This window comes from Esox lucius, chromosome 9 (genome assembly GCF_011004845.1).
Source record: "Esox lucius isolate fEsoLuc1 chromosome 9, fEsoLuc1.pri, whole genome shotgun sequence".
Classification (NCBI taxonomy): domain Eukaryota; kingdom Metazoa; phylum Chordata; class Actinopteri; order Esociformes; family Esocidae; genus Esox; species Esox lucius.
Window position 1 is genome coordinate 3,868,273 of NC_047577.1, and position 17,783 is coordinate 3,886,055.

Here is a 17,783-nt window from a genome sequence, read left to right on the forward strand (position 1 = left end):
CTCTCAGACCGTGATCACTGGAGAACTCTCAGACCGTGATCATTGGAGAACTCTCAGACCGTGATCATTGGAGAACTCTCAGGCCGTGCTCACTGGAGAACTCTCAGGCCGTGCTCACTGGAGAACTCTCAGACCGTGCTCACTGGAGAACTCTCAGACCGTGATCACTGGAGAACTCTCAGACCGTGATCATTGGAGAACTCTCAGACCGTGATCATTGGAGAACTCTCAGACCGTGATCATTGGAGAACTCTCAGACCGTGCTCACTGGAGAACTCTCAGACCGTGCTCACTGGAGAACCCTCAGACCGTGCTCACTGGAGAACTCTCAGACCGTGCTCACTGGAGAACTCTCAGACCGTGCTCACTGGAGAACTCTCAGGCCGTGCTCACTGGAGAACTCTCAGACCGTGATCATTGGAGAACTCTCAGACCGTGCTCACTGGAGAACTCTCAGACCGTGCTCACTGGAGAACTCTCAGGCCGTGCTCACTGGAGAACTCTCAGACCGTGCTCATTGGAGAACTCTCAGGCCGTGCTCATTGGAGAACTCTCAGGCCGTGCTCAGCACTGTGCATTCAGACAATACCAGCTCTTTCAGATGGGTTCAACACAGCTTGAATTGATTTAAAACTTTTTTTTAGGATGGGTATTTTCCGGCATGTAGCGATTTCATTGTAACCATTGTAGAATTTCCTTTGTATGTTCTCTCACCCTGGACCACCCTGCACCACCCTAGACCACCCTGGACCACCATGCACCACCCTGCACCACCCTAGACCACCCTGGACCACCATGCACCACCCTGGACCACCCTAGACCACCCTGTACCACCCTGCACCACCCTAGACCACCCTGGACCACCATGCACCACCCTGGACCACCCTAGACCACCCTGCACCACCCTGCAGCTCCCTGCACCACCCTCGACCACCCTAGACCACCCTGCACCATCCTGCAGCTCCCTGCACCACCCTCGACCACCCTAGACCACCCTGGACCACCCTGGACCACCCTAGACCACCCTGCAGCTCCCTGCACCACCCTGGACCACCCTAAACCACCCTGCAGCTCCCTGCACCACCCTGGACCACCCTAGACCACCCTGCAGCTCCCTGCACCACCCTGGACCACCCTAGACCACCCTGCAGCTCCCTGCACCACCCTCGACCACCCTAGACCACCCTGGACCACCCTGGACCACCCTAGACCACCCTGCAGCTCCCTGCACCACCCTGGACCACCCTAAACCACCCTGCAGCTCCCTGCACCACCCTGGACCACCCTAGACCACCCTGCAGCTCCCTGCACCACCCTGGACCACCCTAGACCACCCTGCAGCTCCCTGCACCACCCTGGACTACCCTAGACCGTCCTGGATCACCCTGCACCACCATGGACCACCCTGCACCACCCTGGACCACCCTAGACCACCCTGCACCACAGACCACCCTGGACCACCCTGGACCACCCTAGACCACCCTGCACCACCCTGCACCACCCTGCACCACCCTGGACCACCCTGCACCACCCTGGACCACCCTGCACCACCCTGGGTCACACTGCACCACCCTAGACCACCCTGGACCACCCTGGACCACCCTGCACCACCCTGGACCACCCTGCACCACCCTGGGTCACACTGCACCACCTTGGACCACCCTAGACCACCCTGCACCACCCTGCAAACCCCTCCAAATGTGCATATTTTTTATCCATCATAAATGCAGTTTAAAGAATGAGATTAATAAATCAAATAATCTAGTGGTACTGGACCTCTGACAGTGAGCAGTGGAACTCAAATTGCCAGACTCCTGACTCCTGTTAAACCCAAATCAACACTTGATTAAATACAATTTGACAGAAACTACAGCACATTGAAAGAGTATGGTAATAACTGTGGTTTAGGAGTTGTTTCTGTTTTTCAGGGAAGGGCTGTATCCATTGTAAAATGTGGGGCCCTGGTGAAACAAATCCCTGCTCTAATATTTGAATGAATCTGAGTTCTACTATACACACAGTAATCACAATTCAGTATGTAATAGCTTATGTATAATAACAACATGGTGGATTTCTATGCTGGTGAGTCACACCAAAGATTGGAAGGCACCGCTAGAAAGACAAGACTCTCAGCTTTCAGCAGACAGCCTGGATACCCATGTAGGGCCTAGCGTTCTCATATAAGACTGAATTTAACAGAGGTACCCCAGATATGGGGTACTTACATTCAGAGAGTAAATGTTTTTTAATTGACTGATTTCTTTACATGTAAAACTGTTATGGTATGCTCATGTCAGCTATTCCTTAGTTCCTGAGAGATACTCCTGTGTGTGTGTGTGTGTGTGTGTGTGTGCATGCATGTGTGTGTATGTGGTAGGGGAAGGAGTGTGAGACACTGTGTGGTGTGGGCTATGTGATTCTGCGGTGAAGGCAAGAGCGCTGGCTAATAAATTAAAAGAGACTGATGTTTCCCCCAGATGGTCAGTCCAACCCACTTCTCAACCAGTAACGCCAGTAGCTCTGCCGGGATGACATTGTACCCAAAACAGTGTTCAGTTGAGATGTTCTGAAATATTGCTGAGGGAAATGTTTTGCACACAACTGACAATACTCTCTATTCCACCTGACATCCATATTCTTTCTTCACAATAATCTCTGTCTTTCACAAATTACTAGAGCTGTCTTCTAGAAAAATATCTATCTAACTAACTAACTTACTTACTCTTTCCATATATGTATATATTCATCTGTATACTGAAGCCTGGTACTAAGCTGTGTGTGTGTGTGTCAGGAGTTTCAAGCAGCTATATCGCTGTCAGCAATGTGAGTGGATAAGATTATTGAAATACTGTTGTGATACTAAGCCGTGATTCCTGTAGGACCATTTTAGCCAACGGAAATGTGAGACGCATAAAAGTACCACCAGCATCTGCTGTTGATCAAGCTGTGGATAAATTACTACACATTAGATTTAAGCTGTTATTAAAAAACCTGTTGGTGGTCCAGACTGTAAATATGTATTTAATATGGTTCCTCAATGGGGATGGATGCAATAAAGCCAGCACTGTATAGTCCATACGGAGCCAGCTCAGAGTTGTCGTCAATGAAGATTATTGGCACTAATATTTGACCCAATCATATTCATGAAAACCAGTTCAGTTTGGTAGTAACAATGGAATCAATTAGATCATTTAAACAAATACATTTCTCATGTATATTAACTGAGTTAAATTAAATTCAGTGATGCATATTAAGTAATGTAATGGGAGTGTGGGCATCCTGGAGGGGGGGGGGGTTGATGTGACACAACAGAACCGGCCTGGGGGGGAGGTCTCTCCTCTGACCCATGTCCTTCTCCAGAGTGGTCCATAATTAACTTCTGCTTGGTTGGCACCTTCAACCAGATATAAGGAGGCTTAGGCCCCAGCATCATTAACCCAGACACCTTCTTCCTCTGTGGTAAGATGCTCTTCACCTCCATATTGAATGTAAATGGGTTTTAGGGGGTATTTATTCATTGTGTGTAGCTGAATCAGACAGGGACATTCAAAATGATTTCCAGCCCTTTGAAGTCCAAAGGACAAGACTTGTATTCACAATAACTTAATGTTTCACAGGTCCTCAAGGAAGTCCAGATTCATCTATAGGAGGGGGAAAATAAGGTGAGACATTGTTTGAGTCTTCTTGTGATGAAAATATTCAGTGGATGATACCAAAAATCTAAATATTGGCTTAAGGAGCCCATCAGTCATGTTTCTTGTTTCAACTCTTTCCCAGTGATCCGTCAACATGAGTACGGACGCAGAGATGCAGATCTACGGCAAGGCCGCCATATACCTCCGCAAGCCTGAAAGGGAGAGGATTGAGGCCCAAACCGCCCCCTTTGATTCAAAGAACGCCTGCTATGTTCCAGATAAGGTGGAGCTGTACCTCAAGGGTTTGGTCACTGGCAGGGCCAATGGAAAGTGCACTGTGACGGTTACAAAACCTGATGGCTCTAAGCAGGTAAGGCTAATCTGAAAAGCACATGCACGTTTCTGTAATTACTCTATTTCTTGACTAATCATTGAATAAATTAAATGTTTATAGTATTAAAAAATAATGTTTTCATGAACTAGCCACACATCATTTTTAAAGATTTTTAAGCTTCCATTTCATCAGCATAGTCATATCTAGCTTGACATGATTTTCAGGAAGGAGTAGAGTTCAAAGAAGATGAAATCTTTGAGATGAACCCCCCGAAGTACGACAAGATTGAGGACATGGCCATGATGACCTACCTGAACGAAGCCTCTGTCCTGTATAACCTCAAAGAGCGTTATGCAGCATGGATGATCTATGTAAGAAACACACACACACAACCATGAGGAATTCACACATACAATACTAGACATTAATGAATGGCAAAACATATAATATCCAGTTGAAACTGAATCGGTCTGCCAATCCCTTCATTCCCTGTGCTCCTCCTCCTGCAGACCTACTCCGGGCTCTTCTGTGCCACGGTGAACCCCTACAAGTGGCTTCCTGTGTACGACATGGAGGTTGTCAACGCCTACAGAGGGAAGAAGAGGATGGAGGCTCCACCCCACATCTTCTCCGTCTCTGACAACGCCTTTCAGTTCATGCTGATTGGTATGAGCTCTAGTTGGATGGAAGGATGATAGTTGAACAGATGCATGAATGATAGTTGAACGGATGGAAGGATGATAGTTGAATAGATGGAAGGATGATAGTTGAATAGTTGGAAGGATGATAGTTGAATAGATGGAAGGATGATAGTTGAATAGATGGAAGGATGATAGTTGAATAGATGCATGGATGATAGTTGAATTGATGGATGGATGATAGTTGAATGGATGGAAGAATGATATTTGAACAGTTGGATGGATGATAGTTGAATAGATGCATGGATGATAGTTGAATTGATGGAAGGATGATAGTTGAACAGTTGGATGGATGATAGTTGAATAGATGCATGGATGATAGTTGAATTGATGGATGGATGATAGTTGAACAGACGGATGGATGAGTAGGTGGTAAAATAGGTTTTGGAGAAGTATATTTCACTGATTTACTGTCTTATTTAGAATAGTTTGCTGGGAATGTCTGACTGATATAAATGTTAATGTTGATGGAGGGACAGAGCGATGGATGTCTAATATTTAGAGGATGATGCGGTTTTCATGTTTTGGTTTGACTAGCTTGTTAGAATCTAACTGTTCCAAAAAGAATCTCATGATGTGATAGAAACGTAATAATGTACCATTAATTATAACTGTGATTAACAATGTTTTGTTTTTATTCCAGATAAGGAGAACCAGTCCGTCCTGATTACGTACGTTTTTCACTAAATGTTTTATTATGCTTTTGGCTCGTGTAATGATGATGTTTTTTCTTAGTGAAAGCAGTCCAACATGTAACTAAAACTCCTCTTTCTCTGTCATATAAACCAGTGGAGAATCTGGTGCAGGAAAGACTGTCAACACCAAACGTGTCATCCAGTACTTTGCCACCATCGCAGTTTCAGGTGGAGAGAAGAAGAAGGAAGCAGACCCTGGCAAAATGCAGGTAGGTTTCAGCAATTGAAGTCTTTCCATTTGAATATATTTAATTTCCATTGACACTTTGGCTGTTTATCTCACCAGTTTCTCACCAGTTGACTTGTGTTTGTCTCAACCAGGGATCTCTTGAGGATCAGATCATTGCAGCCAACCCTCTGCTGGAGGCTTACGGTAATGCCAAGACCGTGAGGAATGATAACTCCTCTCGCTTTGTGAGTATTACATACTGTTGCTGTTGGTTCATTCTCTTTTTGGCAATTTGAGTCTAACATGTGAATGTGTAAATGCCTATATCCCAAATCTTTATACAACATGGTGATATGGAGATCCTAAATCTGTATGAAAGTAACATTTTACATGCATTTTCTTTTTTAACCCCATGTTCTTCTTCAGGGTAAATTCATCAGGATTCATTTCCAAGGTGGTAAACTGGCTAAAGCTGATATTGAGACCTGTGAGTTGGTTTTCACAGTTTCTTCATTTTTTCACAGTTTTTTTTCCATGCTTTCACTGTTTCTTCATGCTTTTACTGTTTCTTCATGCTTTCACAGTTTCTTTCATGCTTTCACTGTTTTATTTCATGCTTTCACTGTTTCTTCATGCTTTCCTAAATTCACCTTATTGTTAATGTTGAGATTTATCTTCCAATATGCTCTCTCTCTCTTTCTCTCTTGTTCCCTCTCAGACCTGCTGGAGAAGTCCAGAGTGACCTTCCAGCTGCCCGATGAGAGAGGCTACCACATCTTCTTCCAGATGATGACAGGCCACAAACCTGACATTGTTGGTACGTAACACCACTATTCCACAAGTCTCAGTCCCCTCCTTTAAGGCTATTTATTCTAGTACAGTTGATTTATTCTAGTACAGTTGATTTATTTTAGTACAGTTGATTTATTCTAGTACAGTGGATCCCAACCAGTGGTTCTAGGACCTCTGCAGTTTTTGGATTATCCAAATGGGGTAGTTGACCAAACCCCATAGTATTAGAGAGACAACACACTTGAGGGGAACTCTGGTCAGAACATTCAGTTGGCCGTACAGTTAGGCTGGGAACCACTGTTCTAGTTAATGTGTCCTTGAAACCATCTATTGAGTTAAACAGGAAGAGTTGCTTTAAAGGTAGATCTTCGGATTCATTGTAAATATCTCTACTCTAAAAGATCCCTGACAAAACATTCTCTGTTCTTTGTTGTCCACAGAAATGTCCCTCATCACCACCAACCCCTATGACTTCCCCATGTGCAGTCAGGGTCAGATCGCTGTGGCCAGTATTGATGACAAAGTAGAGCTGGAAGCCACAGACGTGAGTCAAAATTAAAAAATGTCTAACTAATCTTGGTGAGAAATGTTTAGATTCCATTGTCAGTACTACTCTATATATACGATCAAAATAATTTTCTAATTTGGTTTTAAATTCTAAATGCCTTGTGACATTACCATGTGGCTGTCTTATGTCTGTGCCTCAATGCCTTAATACATTATACAGCTGTAAACACAGACATATAAAACAGGCACAATATAATGTCTGCAAGTGATAGGGATATAGAATATGAGATAATGTACTTAAGTGCTCCATGTAGCAGAGGAAAGCACTGGTCACTTCCTTTGTAATCCCAGGACGCCATTACAATCCTGGGCTTCACCAATGATGAGAAGACTGGGATCTACAAGCTGACCGGAGCCGTGTTGCACCATGGTAACATGAAATTCAAGCAGAAGCAGCGTGAGGAGCAGGCCGAGCCAGACGGCACAGAGGGTGAGTCCCACTCATAGATATACAATACATATCTATATATTGTATATCTATATACAGTACATCCCCCGTATCCATGAGGGGTTGGTTCCGCGAACACTCGCGTATGTGGAAAATCACGGATAAGTAATAATCGTTATGTAATGGACAGTTTACTTTATATTTTCTTTATATTTTTCACTTAATTACTTTTTTGTTTAGCATATAGAAGATATAAAACACTTATAAATACATTAAATATACATAAAACAATGTGTTTTTATGTTTTTTTTATAAACGTCATGCAATTAACTGAATCGACGCTTGGGTGGCTGAAATTAGCGCGTGTTTAGAATTTAGGACTTCTTGAAAAATTAAGTTGAGTTTGCGAATGTGGAACCGCGGAGAGCTGGGGGAGTACTGTAATATAATAAACAAACATGGAGACAGTCCCACATGGGAGATAATATCTGGAGACCAAATTCTGACCTGTTATGTGGCTTGACGAGCTCACTGTATACTGTATATATATATATATTTTTTTTTTTTTCACAACTTTTATTTCAGTGTGATTACAAACAAGCATTGTAATGAGTCTGTTGTTGGTTCTGTCTCCAGTGGCTGATAAAATCGCCTACCTGCTGGGTCTGAACTCAGCCGAGATGTTGAAGGCTCTGTGTTACCCCAGAGTGAAGGTCGGCAATGAGTATGTCACCAAGGGACAGACTGTACCTCAGGTACGGGAGCCAATTACAAAATTAGAGAAATGTACATATTTTCTGAGCACCATAATTATTATTGGGACTGCATTTGTATTAGTATGTATTTCCATTATTATTTTTTATATATATTTTTTTTCAAAGCTCTTGTCACCTCACCAATCAACATCTTATTTAATAAAATATTGTCATTGTAGGTTAACAACGCTGTCTCAGCTCTGTCCAAGTCCATCTATGAGAGGATGTTCTTGTGGATGGTCATTCGTATCAACGAGATGTTGGACACCAAACAGCCAAGGCAGTTCTACATCGGTGTGCTGGATATTGCCGGATTTGAGATCTTTGATGTGAGCAGAAGAACAAGAACAAGAAAATATGTTATAATTTAGATGGATAGCAGTATTGTACGATGAAATAATCCCTTTTAAAATCCATCAACAGTACAACAGCATGGAACAGCTGTGCATCAACTTCACCAATGAGAAACTGCAACAGTTCTTCAACCACACCATGTTTGTCCTGGAGCAAGAGGAGTACAAGAAGGAGGGAATTGTCTGGGCCTTCATTGACTTCGGAATGGACTTGGCTGCCTGTATTGAGCTCATTGAGAAGGTAAGCAGATTGTGATGATTATAATGTACCGCAAGAACAAAATGGATATGAAGGCTTGTGTAAGATTTTATCACAGTGGTATAACATATCTGACAGTTGTAAACAAAATGTTTCGTATTTTGTGCCTCTTCATTAATATAATCCTATAGTAATCCTTTATGTTGTAAATATTGAAATTAGGACTATTGTATTAAATAATACTCTCTGTTTTTCATGAAGCCCCTGGGCATCTTCTCCATCCTTGAAGAGGAGTGCATGTTCCCCAAGTCATCAGACACAACCTTCAAGAACAAGCTGTACGACCAGCATCTTGGCAAGACCAAGGCATTTGAGAAGCCCAAGCCTGCCAAGGGCAAGGCAGAGGCCCACTTCTCTCTGGTGCATTACGCCGGCACTGTGGACTACAATATCACTGGCTGGCTGGAGAAGAACAAGGACCCCCTGAACGACTCAGTCTGTCAGCTGTATGGAAAGTCCTCAGTCAAACTGTTGGCTGGCCTGTACCCTGCTGCCCCACCTGAGGGTAAGACAAACATCACATGAAAATATTTAAAGATTTGCAACGGCAAGTGTTCACAAAGTATTTCTGAAATAAGTGTGAAGTTAATACAATATCCTACCATTTTAAATTGATGTGCTTGCTAGATAGAAGAGCATTTCTTACATGCTGTATTATTTTTTCTATTATTTCCATTGCTTGAAGAGATGTACTTTATTTCCCCATTTGAACAGATACAACCAAGAAAGGAGGAAAGAAGAAGGGTGGTTCTATGCAGACTGTGTCCTCCCAGTTCAGGGTGAGATTTCAATGTATATAATCAGTCCTTTAACAGACAAACATTGAAAATCTTTATTGTTTGTAAATGGTTTGTAACGCTCCTACAGGAGAACTTGGGCAAGCTGATGACCAACCTGAGGAGCACTCATCCCCACTTTGTGCGCTGCCTGATCCCCAATGAGTCCAAGACTCCAGGTATACAATGAACATTTAATAAAATATTAAGTCTTATAAGTATGGTGTCTATAAATTTAAGAAGCCTAATCTTTAGCTAGTTTCCAAATATTAACAGAGACTTGGTTCATTCTTCCAGGTCTGATGGAGAACTTCCTGGTCATCCACCAGCTCAGGTGTAACGGTGTACTGGAGGGCATCAGGATCTGCAGGAAGGGCTTCCCAAGCAGAATCATCTACGCTGACTTCAAGCAGAGGTACATGCAAACAAATGTACACATAATTAAAGGTTTAGATTTTATGTAATACAACCAGGCTAGAACTTAGATTTGTCTTCGATTCAGGTACAAAGTACTGAATGCCAGTGTCATCCCCGAGGGTCAGTTCATGGACAACAAGAAGGCTTCTGAGAAGCTGCTTGGGTCCATTGATGTGAATCATGAGGATTACAAGTTTGGTCACACCAAGGTCAGTCAAACACCCCCAGCAGAAGCTAATAACGAAACACAACTTCAATAAAAAATTCATAGCATAACCATTCCAATCTTCTGTAATTTGTATATGCATCCTATAATAGAATGTGTTTTCATCCAAAGGTCTGTTTGTGTTATTCATATCTTTTGCTGAAACTATGTCTGTGTCACTATCTGACACCACATTCATAATTGGCCATGTCTATCTGTCTCAGGTGTTCTTCAAAGCCGGTCTTCTGGGCGTCCTGGAGGAGATGAGAGATGAGAAGCTGGCCTCTCTGGTCGGCATGCTCCAGGCTCTTAGCCGTGGATTCCTCATGAGGAGAGAGTTCTCCAAGATGATGGAGAGGAGGTGAGGAATAGTAGACATCTTTGCAAGGCTACATGTCAACCAATGTATTCTGATAAACAGTATTTCTTGTCATTATAATTAGAAGTCTCAATTTAACACAGGTTTTTTATTTTGGGGGTAAAAGCTAAAAGATGGGTCAGGGCAAATGTAGCCCTTCTGAAAGTCACAGGCATAGCAGAGATGGATGGACTGCCAGGTCATCCATTTTTTCTTTGTCTTGGTTTTTAGTCAGATTTGAAACAGTGTATAAGGAGAGGGAAACAGGATTAACCCTGACCTCTGGGGTTTAGGACATATGCTCAGACCAGACCATGTTGTACTTCTGTAGATGATCCCTCACCTTTCTGCTCAATTATTTCTGTCAACCAGAGAGTCCATCTACTCCATCCAGTACAACATCCGCTCATTCATGAACGTGAAACACTGGCCATGGATGAAGTTGTACTTCAAGATCAAGCCTCTGCTGAAGAGCGCAGAGTCTGAGAAGGAGTTGGCCAACATGAAGGAGAACTTTGAGAAGATGCAGGGAGACCTAGCCAAGGCTCTGGCCAAGAAGAAGGAGTTGGAGGAGAAAATGGTGTCCCTGGTCCAGGAGAAAAATGACCTGGCACTCCAAGTCGCATCTGTGAGTGTGCAACAATCCCCATAGACATACCAATGCAAATTAAATATTTTTTACACACACAAACTTACAAACACATCAACGCTAGAAACAAAGATTTTGTCCTTGATCTAACCTCATCGACATATGAAAACACATCAAAAATAATTATAGACAAAGGGAAGTATTAGAAATGTTGTCCTCCGGTTCTGAAAAACAGGATTCAGAGAATCTGAACGATGCTGAGGAAAGGTGTGAGGGCCTCATCAAGAGTAAGATCCAGATGGAGGCCAAACTCAAAGAGACGACCGAGAGGCTGGAGGATGAGGAGGAGATCAGTGCTGAGTTGACTGCCAAGAAGAGGAAGCTGGAGGATGAGTGTTCTGAGCTGAAGAAGGACATTGATGACCTGGAGCTCACCCTGGCCAAAGTGGAGAAGGAGAAGCACGCCACTGAAAACAAGGTACTGTGACTTAAAATAGACCAGTCGTTCTCCTGTGAAAAGGGCAAAGGACCCCCGAGATCCTAATTCCCTTTTAAAAACGACCGCTTAACAAAGCCTGATTAAACATAAGTGAATCAAGTCAAAATACAACTCTACAGCAGTAGAATTCCATTTGTATTGTGTGTTTACTTTTGATGTGGCTGTTTTCAGGTGAAAAACCTGACAGAGGAGATGGCGTCGGTAGAAGAAAGTGTAGCCAAGCTGACCAAGGAGAAGAAAGCCCTCCAAGAGGCCCACCAGCAGACCCTGGATGACCTGCAGGCAGAGGAGGACAAAGTCAACACTCTGACCAAGGCCAAGACCAAGCTGGAACAGCAAGTGGACGACGTGAGTGGAGATGGACATTATGGCTTTGATCGTTTGAAAGATGATATTACTTTAAGTCATTGAGTTCTCAACAAAACACTTGGTTTTTATCTTATAGCTTGAGGGTTCTCTGGAGCAAGAGAAGAAGCTCCGTATGGACCTTGAGAGAGCCAAGAGAAAGTTGGAGGGAGATCTGAAACTGGCCCAGGAGTCCATAATGGACCTGGAGAATGACAAGCAGCAGTCTGACGAGAAGATCAAGAAGTAAATACTAACAAATGACCTCAGTAATAACTGACATGTTGATCGAAATAATGACAAATTCATTTATTAATAAATTATAATTTACCTGTGAATGACTTAAAGTCAGTTAAAAGTTTGTAACTTTGCTTTTACACTATCATTCTAAAACCAACTCTGCACTCTACCTATTTGTGTTTCTTAGGAAGGAGTTTGAGACAAGCCAGCTACTCAGCAAGATTGAGGATGAGCAGTCTCTGGGAGCTCAGCTGCAGAAGAAGATCAAGGAACTCCAGGTAGAGTGCAGAACCGAAGCATAAGAAAGCAAACAAATGAATTATATCCTGGAAAATATCTTCAGTTAGCGCACCACATTTTTCATTGAACTTTTGTGTAGTGGGCATTTTGTTATCGTTAATGTATACCTACTATTATTGTTTGTGACGTTTAATTGTTTCAACTTTGTTGTCATATAGTTCTGAATACTAGCTTTGTGTCATTTCCACAAGATTTCCACATTGTATTCAGTTGTTTGAATTTGTATTCATGTCTTGTAGGCCCGTATTGAGGAGCTGGAGGAGGAGATAGAGGCTGAGCGTGCAGCCAGGGCCAAGGTTGAGAAGCAGAGGGCCGATCTCTCCAGGGAACTCGAGGAGATCAGTGAGAGGCTGGAAGAGGCCGGAGGCGCCACTGCTTCTCAGATTGAGATGAACAAGAAGCGTGAGGCTGAGTTCCAGAAACTGCGTCGTGATCTTGAAGAGTCCACCCTGCAACATGAGGCCACAGCCTCTGCTCTGCGCAAGAAGCAGGCCGACAGCGTGGCTGAACTCGGGGAGCAGATCGACAACCTGCAGCGCGTCAAGCAGAAACTGGAGAAGGAGAAGAGCGAGTACAAGATGGAGATCGATGACCTGTCCAGCAACATGGAGGCCGTTGCCAAGGCTAAGGTGAGTAGTGATGTTTGGACAAGCAGGTTTGATAAGGGTCAACTGTAGGGTAAACATCCAAGTTAACTTAACTTGACGGGAGTGTCAAACATAATGTAATGATGGAAAATGTTTCCCTATCAGGGCAATCTGGAGAAGATGTGCCGTACTCTTGAGGACCAGCTGAGCGAACTGAAGACCAAGAATGATGAGAATGTTCGCCAAGTTAATGACATCAATGCACAGAGGGCCAGACTCCTGACAGAAAATGGTAACATACCAATAGATATGATAGTCATGTATAATGAACTACAAAACATGTTTTCAACCGTTTCCACCTTATTTCACATTTACATGACAGATTGTCCATTAACATTATGTCTCTTTGTTCCTCTAGGTGAGTTTGGCCGTCAGCTGGAGGAGAAGGAAGCCCTGGTGTCCCAGCTGACCAGAGGCAAACAGGCTTTCACCCAGCAGGTGGAGGAGCTGAAGAGGCATATTGAGGAGGAGGTCAAGGTGAGGGATCCAAAATGAACTCCTGCTGACCAGAAGAGTTTAGAGGCTTTTCACAAAGACCTCTACTGGAATAAGTTTGATTATATCTATGTCTTTCTCACAGGCTAAAAATGCATTGGCTCATGGTGTCCAGTCCGCTCGTCATGACTGTGACCTCCTGAGGGAGCAGTTTGAGGAGGAGCAGGAGGCCAAGGCAGAGCTGCAGCGCGGCATGTCCAAGGCCAACAGTGAGGTGGCTCAGTGGAGGACCAAGTATGAAACTGATGCCATCCAGCGTACAGAGGAGCTGGAGGAGTCCAAGTGAGTCACTAAAATAAAATATAGAGTGAGGTTGGTAGGGTTCAGGAAGCTCTGGGAAAATGTTACATTAAGATGTTTTGAAACACACCATAACACCTTTGATGCCCAACAGGAAGAAGCTGGCCCAACGTCTACAGGAGGCTGAGGAGACCATTGAGGCGACCAACTCCAAGTGCGCCTCCCTGGAGAAGACCAAGCAGAGACTGCAGGGAGAGGTGGAGGACCTCATGATTGATGTGGAGAGAGCCAACGCAATGGCTGCCAACCTAGACAAGAAGCAGAGGAACTTTGACAAGGTGAGACTAACAAATCTCACCCAAGGGGCAAATCTTATGTCTGCTATGTGATTTACTGTAGTATAATTGTAGGGTATTCCTGATGTAAAACTCTTCATTAATGATATAATTCCATGAATTTCCCAGGATACTCTTCATTAATGATAAAAATGTGTTGGATTTCCCAGGTTCTGGCAGAGTGGAAACAGAAGTATGAGGAGGGTCAGGCTGAGCTGGAAGGAGCTCAGAAGGAGGCGCGCTCCATGAGCACTGAACTCTTCAAGATGAAGAACTCCTACGAGGAGGCCCTGGATAATCTGGAAACGCTGAAGAGAGAGAACAAGAACCTGCAACGTGAGCACTTTACAGCAATTTTGTTTGGCTTTTGTTTGACTACTGTATTGAAGATAAATCATGAACATTTCTCCTATGCCTTTTTCAGAAGTTTCTTTTAAAGTAAAAAATAAAATGATAACCCATGAAGAATATTCTGCTAAAAATCCTCAGCAAGCGCTACAATACTTTCTTTAATCGTAACTGCTGTTAGATTTGAAAGACTAATGCGCTGTTAACTAAATGTCATGATTCATCAATTAATTAATTAAGAGCATCAGCATTATCTACTGTAAATCTCCCCAGGCTAAACTGCTCCATTCTTTATTTGTCTGTCTGCAGAGGAGATCTCTGACCTGACTGAACAAATTGGAGAGACCGGCAAGAGCATCCATGAGCTGGAGAAGGCCAAGAAGACAGTGGAGACAGAGAAGTCTGAGATCCAGACCGCTCTGGAGGAGGCTGAGGTATAGACTACAGATGTTTAATAGAAAAGGCATTGTTATATTAGTCATTGCCTACTGCAGTTCAACGTTTCCTGTCTTTTTGTTAAGTGTAGACATTTTGAATTTGTTACACTAATCCACCTTCCTCCATCTTCGTCCAGGGAACACTGGAACATGAGGAATCCAAGATTCTGCGTGTGCAGCTGGAGCTGAACCAGGTCAAGGGTGAGGTGGACAGGAAGATCGCCGAGAAGGATGAGGAGATGGAACAGATCAAGAGGAACAGCCAGAGGGTGCTGGACTCCATGCAGAGCACCCTGGACGCTGAGGTCAGGAGCAGGAATGATGCCCTGAGGGTGAAGAAGAAGATGGAGGGAGACCTGAACGAGATGGAGATCCAGCTGAGCCACGCCAACAGGCAGGCCGCTGAGGCCACCAAGCAGCTGAGGAACGTCCAGGGACAGCTCAAGGTAAAAGGACTGGGACCTAAACATGGGGAAGGATTTATTTTGGAATCATGAATCAATTTCATGAAAAGGACAGAAGGAATTAAATAAAGTTGACTAATATACTGTAGAAATGTAGGGATACTGGATAATTCTTACACATTTGTTTCTGTCACACTTATGCAACTCCTAATGAACTCCTGTGTCATTATGAATCACCACAGGATGCCCAACTGCACCTTGATGATGCTGTCCGCGCCGCAGATGACATGAAGGAGCAGGTAGCCATGGTGGAGCGTAGAAATGGCCTGATGGTGGCTGAAATTGAGGAGCTGAGGGTTGCTCTGGAGCAGACAGAGAGGGGCCGCAAAGTGGCAGAGACTGAGCTGGTTGATGCCAGCGAGCGTGTTGGACTGTTACACTCCCAGGTATGGGTTAAAAGCTGTTGGAATGTGACAGGGACTGATTTTAGTTTTTTCTTACTTTCAGACTCCAATAAATATTTTTTCCTCAGAACACAAGCCTCCTGAACACCAAGAAGAAGCTGGAAACTGACCTGGTACAGGTCCAGGGAGAGGTGGACGACATTGTCCAGGAGGCCAGAAATGCAGAGGAGAAGGCCAAGAAGGCCATCACTGATGTGAGTACTTGAAATATATACACTTGAATTGTCCCCAAGAGCCTGGGCTGTCATGTGAGAGGGCAGTTATTATTCATGCTAATTAAACAAACTACCATTCCAGGCGGCCATGATGGCTGAGGAGCTGAAGAAGGAGCAGGACACCAGCTCTCACCTGGAGAGGATGAAGAAGAACCTGGAGGTCACAGTCAAGGACCTGCAGCATCGTCTGGATGAGGCTGAGAATCTGGCCATGAAGGGAGGCAAGAAGCAGCTCCAGAAACTGGAGTCCAGGGTGAGTTACCAGCTGGGGGAAAATGGAGGACTGGAATACTTACTGTTCAAAAGTATATACTGATCTCCAAATTCTCTTAAATGTAAAAGTGCATTAGAAATGACTTCTTTTGCATCAATTTGTTACATCTGATTTCACCACTGTAAAACTCAAATGACAGGTTTATTTCTTCCACACAGGTGCGTGAGTTGGAGACTGAGGTTGAAGCCGAGCAGAGAAGAGGTGTCGACGCCATCAAGGGAGTCCGAAAATATGAGCGCAGAGTCAAGGAGCTGACTTACCAGGTATGAAATAGTTCCTTCTCAGACTTAATATTCAGGCAGGTGTATAAAACTATGGCACATTGATTCTTTGATCTTCTCCCACAGACTGAGGAGGACAAGAAGAATGTTGCCAGACTTCAGGACCTGGTAGACAAGCTGCAGTTGAAAGTGAAGTCCTACAAGAGGCAGGCTGAGGAAGCGGTGAGATATAGTTCTTAAATGCTTGTAGATCATATATTCAACAGGCATATTTCCTCCCGTATGTCTATATTAGTGCCTCCCACAACTATATAGTGGTGCTTACATTACATATACTCCTTGAGAACTGCTTACTTCATATTATGTTAACTGTCCAAAAACATTTGTAAACTGTTTTGTACAAAGACAGAGCGACAGATATTTTTTATCTTGAATGCTGAGGGATTTGGTCTTGTTACCTTTCAGTTACTCGTCAGAAGCTCCAACAATCAGTCTCCTTGTATGAATCTGCTTCACTTTCATGTGTACCTTGCTTTTCTAAATCTGACAGGTTTTTGTAGTTGAAAATACCTTTCGGAATATGATATGCAATTAAAATGTGTTGATTACGTACATATACATTTCCTTGCTGAAGTTTTAAACTCTGAAAATGCTGATGTTCCTCTCTGGCTCTCTTGTCCCACCCCCAGGAGGAAGCAGCCAATCAGCACATGTCTAAGTTCAGGAAGGTGCAGCATGAGCTGGAGGAGGCAGAGGAGCGTGCTGACATCGCTGAGACTCAGGTCAACAAGCTTCGAGCCAAGACCCGCGATGCTGGAAAGGTAGAGGACTGCTGCTAAACCCAACAGCTGACTAAATAATATTAACACATAAACACTACCTATCTGCACTAGTTAGGATTCAGTCTTTAGAGTTCAACTACTGATTGAATTGTTCTTCTCACAGGGCAAAGACGTTGCTGAATAGACAAGACCAAGACAATAATTATTTCCCTGTGTTCCGTAAAATATGATTTTCATGGTGAAATGTTTTTTCTTGATTAAAGTGTTGGCTAACCTGTACCTCCTTTGTGGCTGTGGATCTATTGCTTGGCAAATCTGGGATTTCAATTACTATTTTTCAGTTTTTTCAGAGTGGGCAAATCGCTGAGGGAGGAGGCTAGAGAAATGTTACCTCTTTCAAATGTATAGAATTTATTTAAATGACAAACAAAATGGGCACTTGGGAAATATGTGTATGGTGGGGGTAAGTCATTAGATTTTAGATCAATCTTTTCTGAGAGGAGGCTTGTCTGGCTGCATTTACACACCCAATTATGTTTTTCCTCCT

At 43.6% G+C, this 17,783-nt stretch overlaps 1 protein-coding gene across 2 annotated transcripts; it reads left to right on the plus strand.

Moving 5' to 3' along the window:
• The first annotated feature begins 3,403 nt into the window (after window positions 1-3,403).
• LOC117592747 (myosin heavy chain, fast skeletal muscle-like) lies at window positions 3,404-17,515 on the plus strand. 2 transcript variants are annotated; one of them, XM_034294516.1, is made up of 41 exons: window positions 3,404-3,459; window positions 3,618-3,662; window positions 3,778-4,005; window positions 4,194-4,340; window positions 4,479-4,635; window positions 5,311-5,338; window positions 5,457-5,571; window positions 5,684-5,776; window positions 5,958-6,018; window positions 6,250-6,348; window positions 6,764-6,867; window positions 7,182-7,320; window positions 7,915-8,033; window positions 8,213-8,362; window positions 8,457-8,627; window positions 8,847-9,150; window positions 9,360-9,424; window positions 9,513-9,600; window positions 9,719-9,836; window positions 9,924-10,047; window positions 10,268-10,404; window positions 10,774-11,029; window positions 11,226-11,468; window positions 11,661-11,837; window positions 11,935-12,080; window positions 12,262-12,352; window positions 12,614-13,003; window positions 13,127-13,253; window positions 13,380-13,498; window positions 13,602-13,798; window positions 13,911-14,094; window positions 14,262-14,427; window positions 14,749-14,873; window positions 15,014-15,322; window positions 15,523-15,726; window positions 15,813-15,938; window positions 16,042-16,212; window positions 16,392-16,496; window positions 16,581-16,676; window positions 17,144-17,275; window positions 17,400-17,420. In XM_034294516.1, exons 3-41 carry the CDS (start codon window positions 3,790-3,792, stop codon window positions 17,418-17,420), a joined length of 5,820 nt encoding a protein of 1,939 aa, XP_034150407.1. In that variant the 5' UTR covers window positions 3,404-3,459; window positions 3,618-3,662; window positions 3,778-3,789. The 2 variants fall into 2 exon arrangements, with proteins under 2 accessions (XP_034150407.1, XP_034150406.1); XM_034294515.1 differs by lacking the exons at window positions 3,404-3,459; window positions 3,618-3,662 and having other exon boundaries at window positions 3,790-4,005; window positions 17,400-17,515.
• The last annotated feature ends 268 nt before the right edge of the window (window positions 17,516-17,783 follow it).

What these genes read in the sequence shown, in the direction of transcription:
- LOC117592747 (XM_034294516.1), top strand. Translation starts at nt 3,790, where the DNA reads ATGAGTACGGACGCAGAGATGCAGATCTACGGCAAGGCCGCCATATAC. An exon ending in AACCTGATGGCTCTAAGCAG is followed by an intron (nt 4,006 to 4,193) that starts GTAAGGCTAATC and finishes CATGATTTTCAG; the next exon opens with GAAGGAGTAGAGTTCAAAGA. An exon ending in GAGGAGCTGGAGGAGTCCAA is followed by an intron (nt 13,799 to 13,910) that starts GTGAGTCACTAA and finishes GATGCCCAACAG; the next exon opens with GAAGAAGCTGGCCCAACGTC.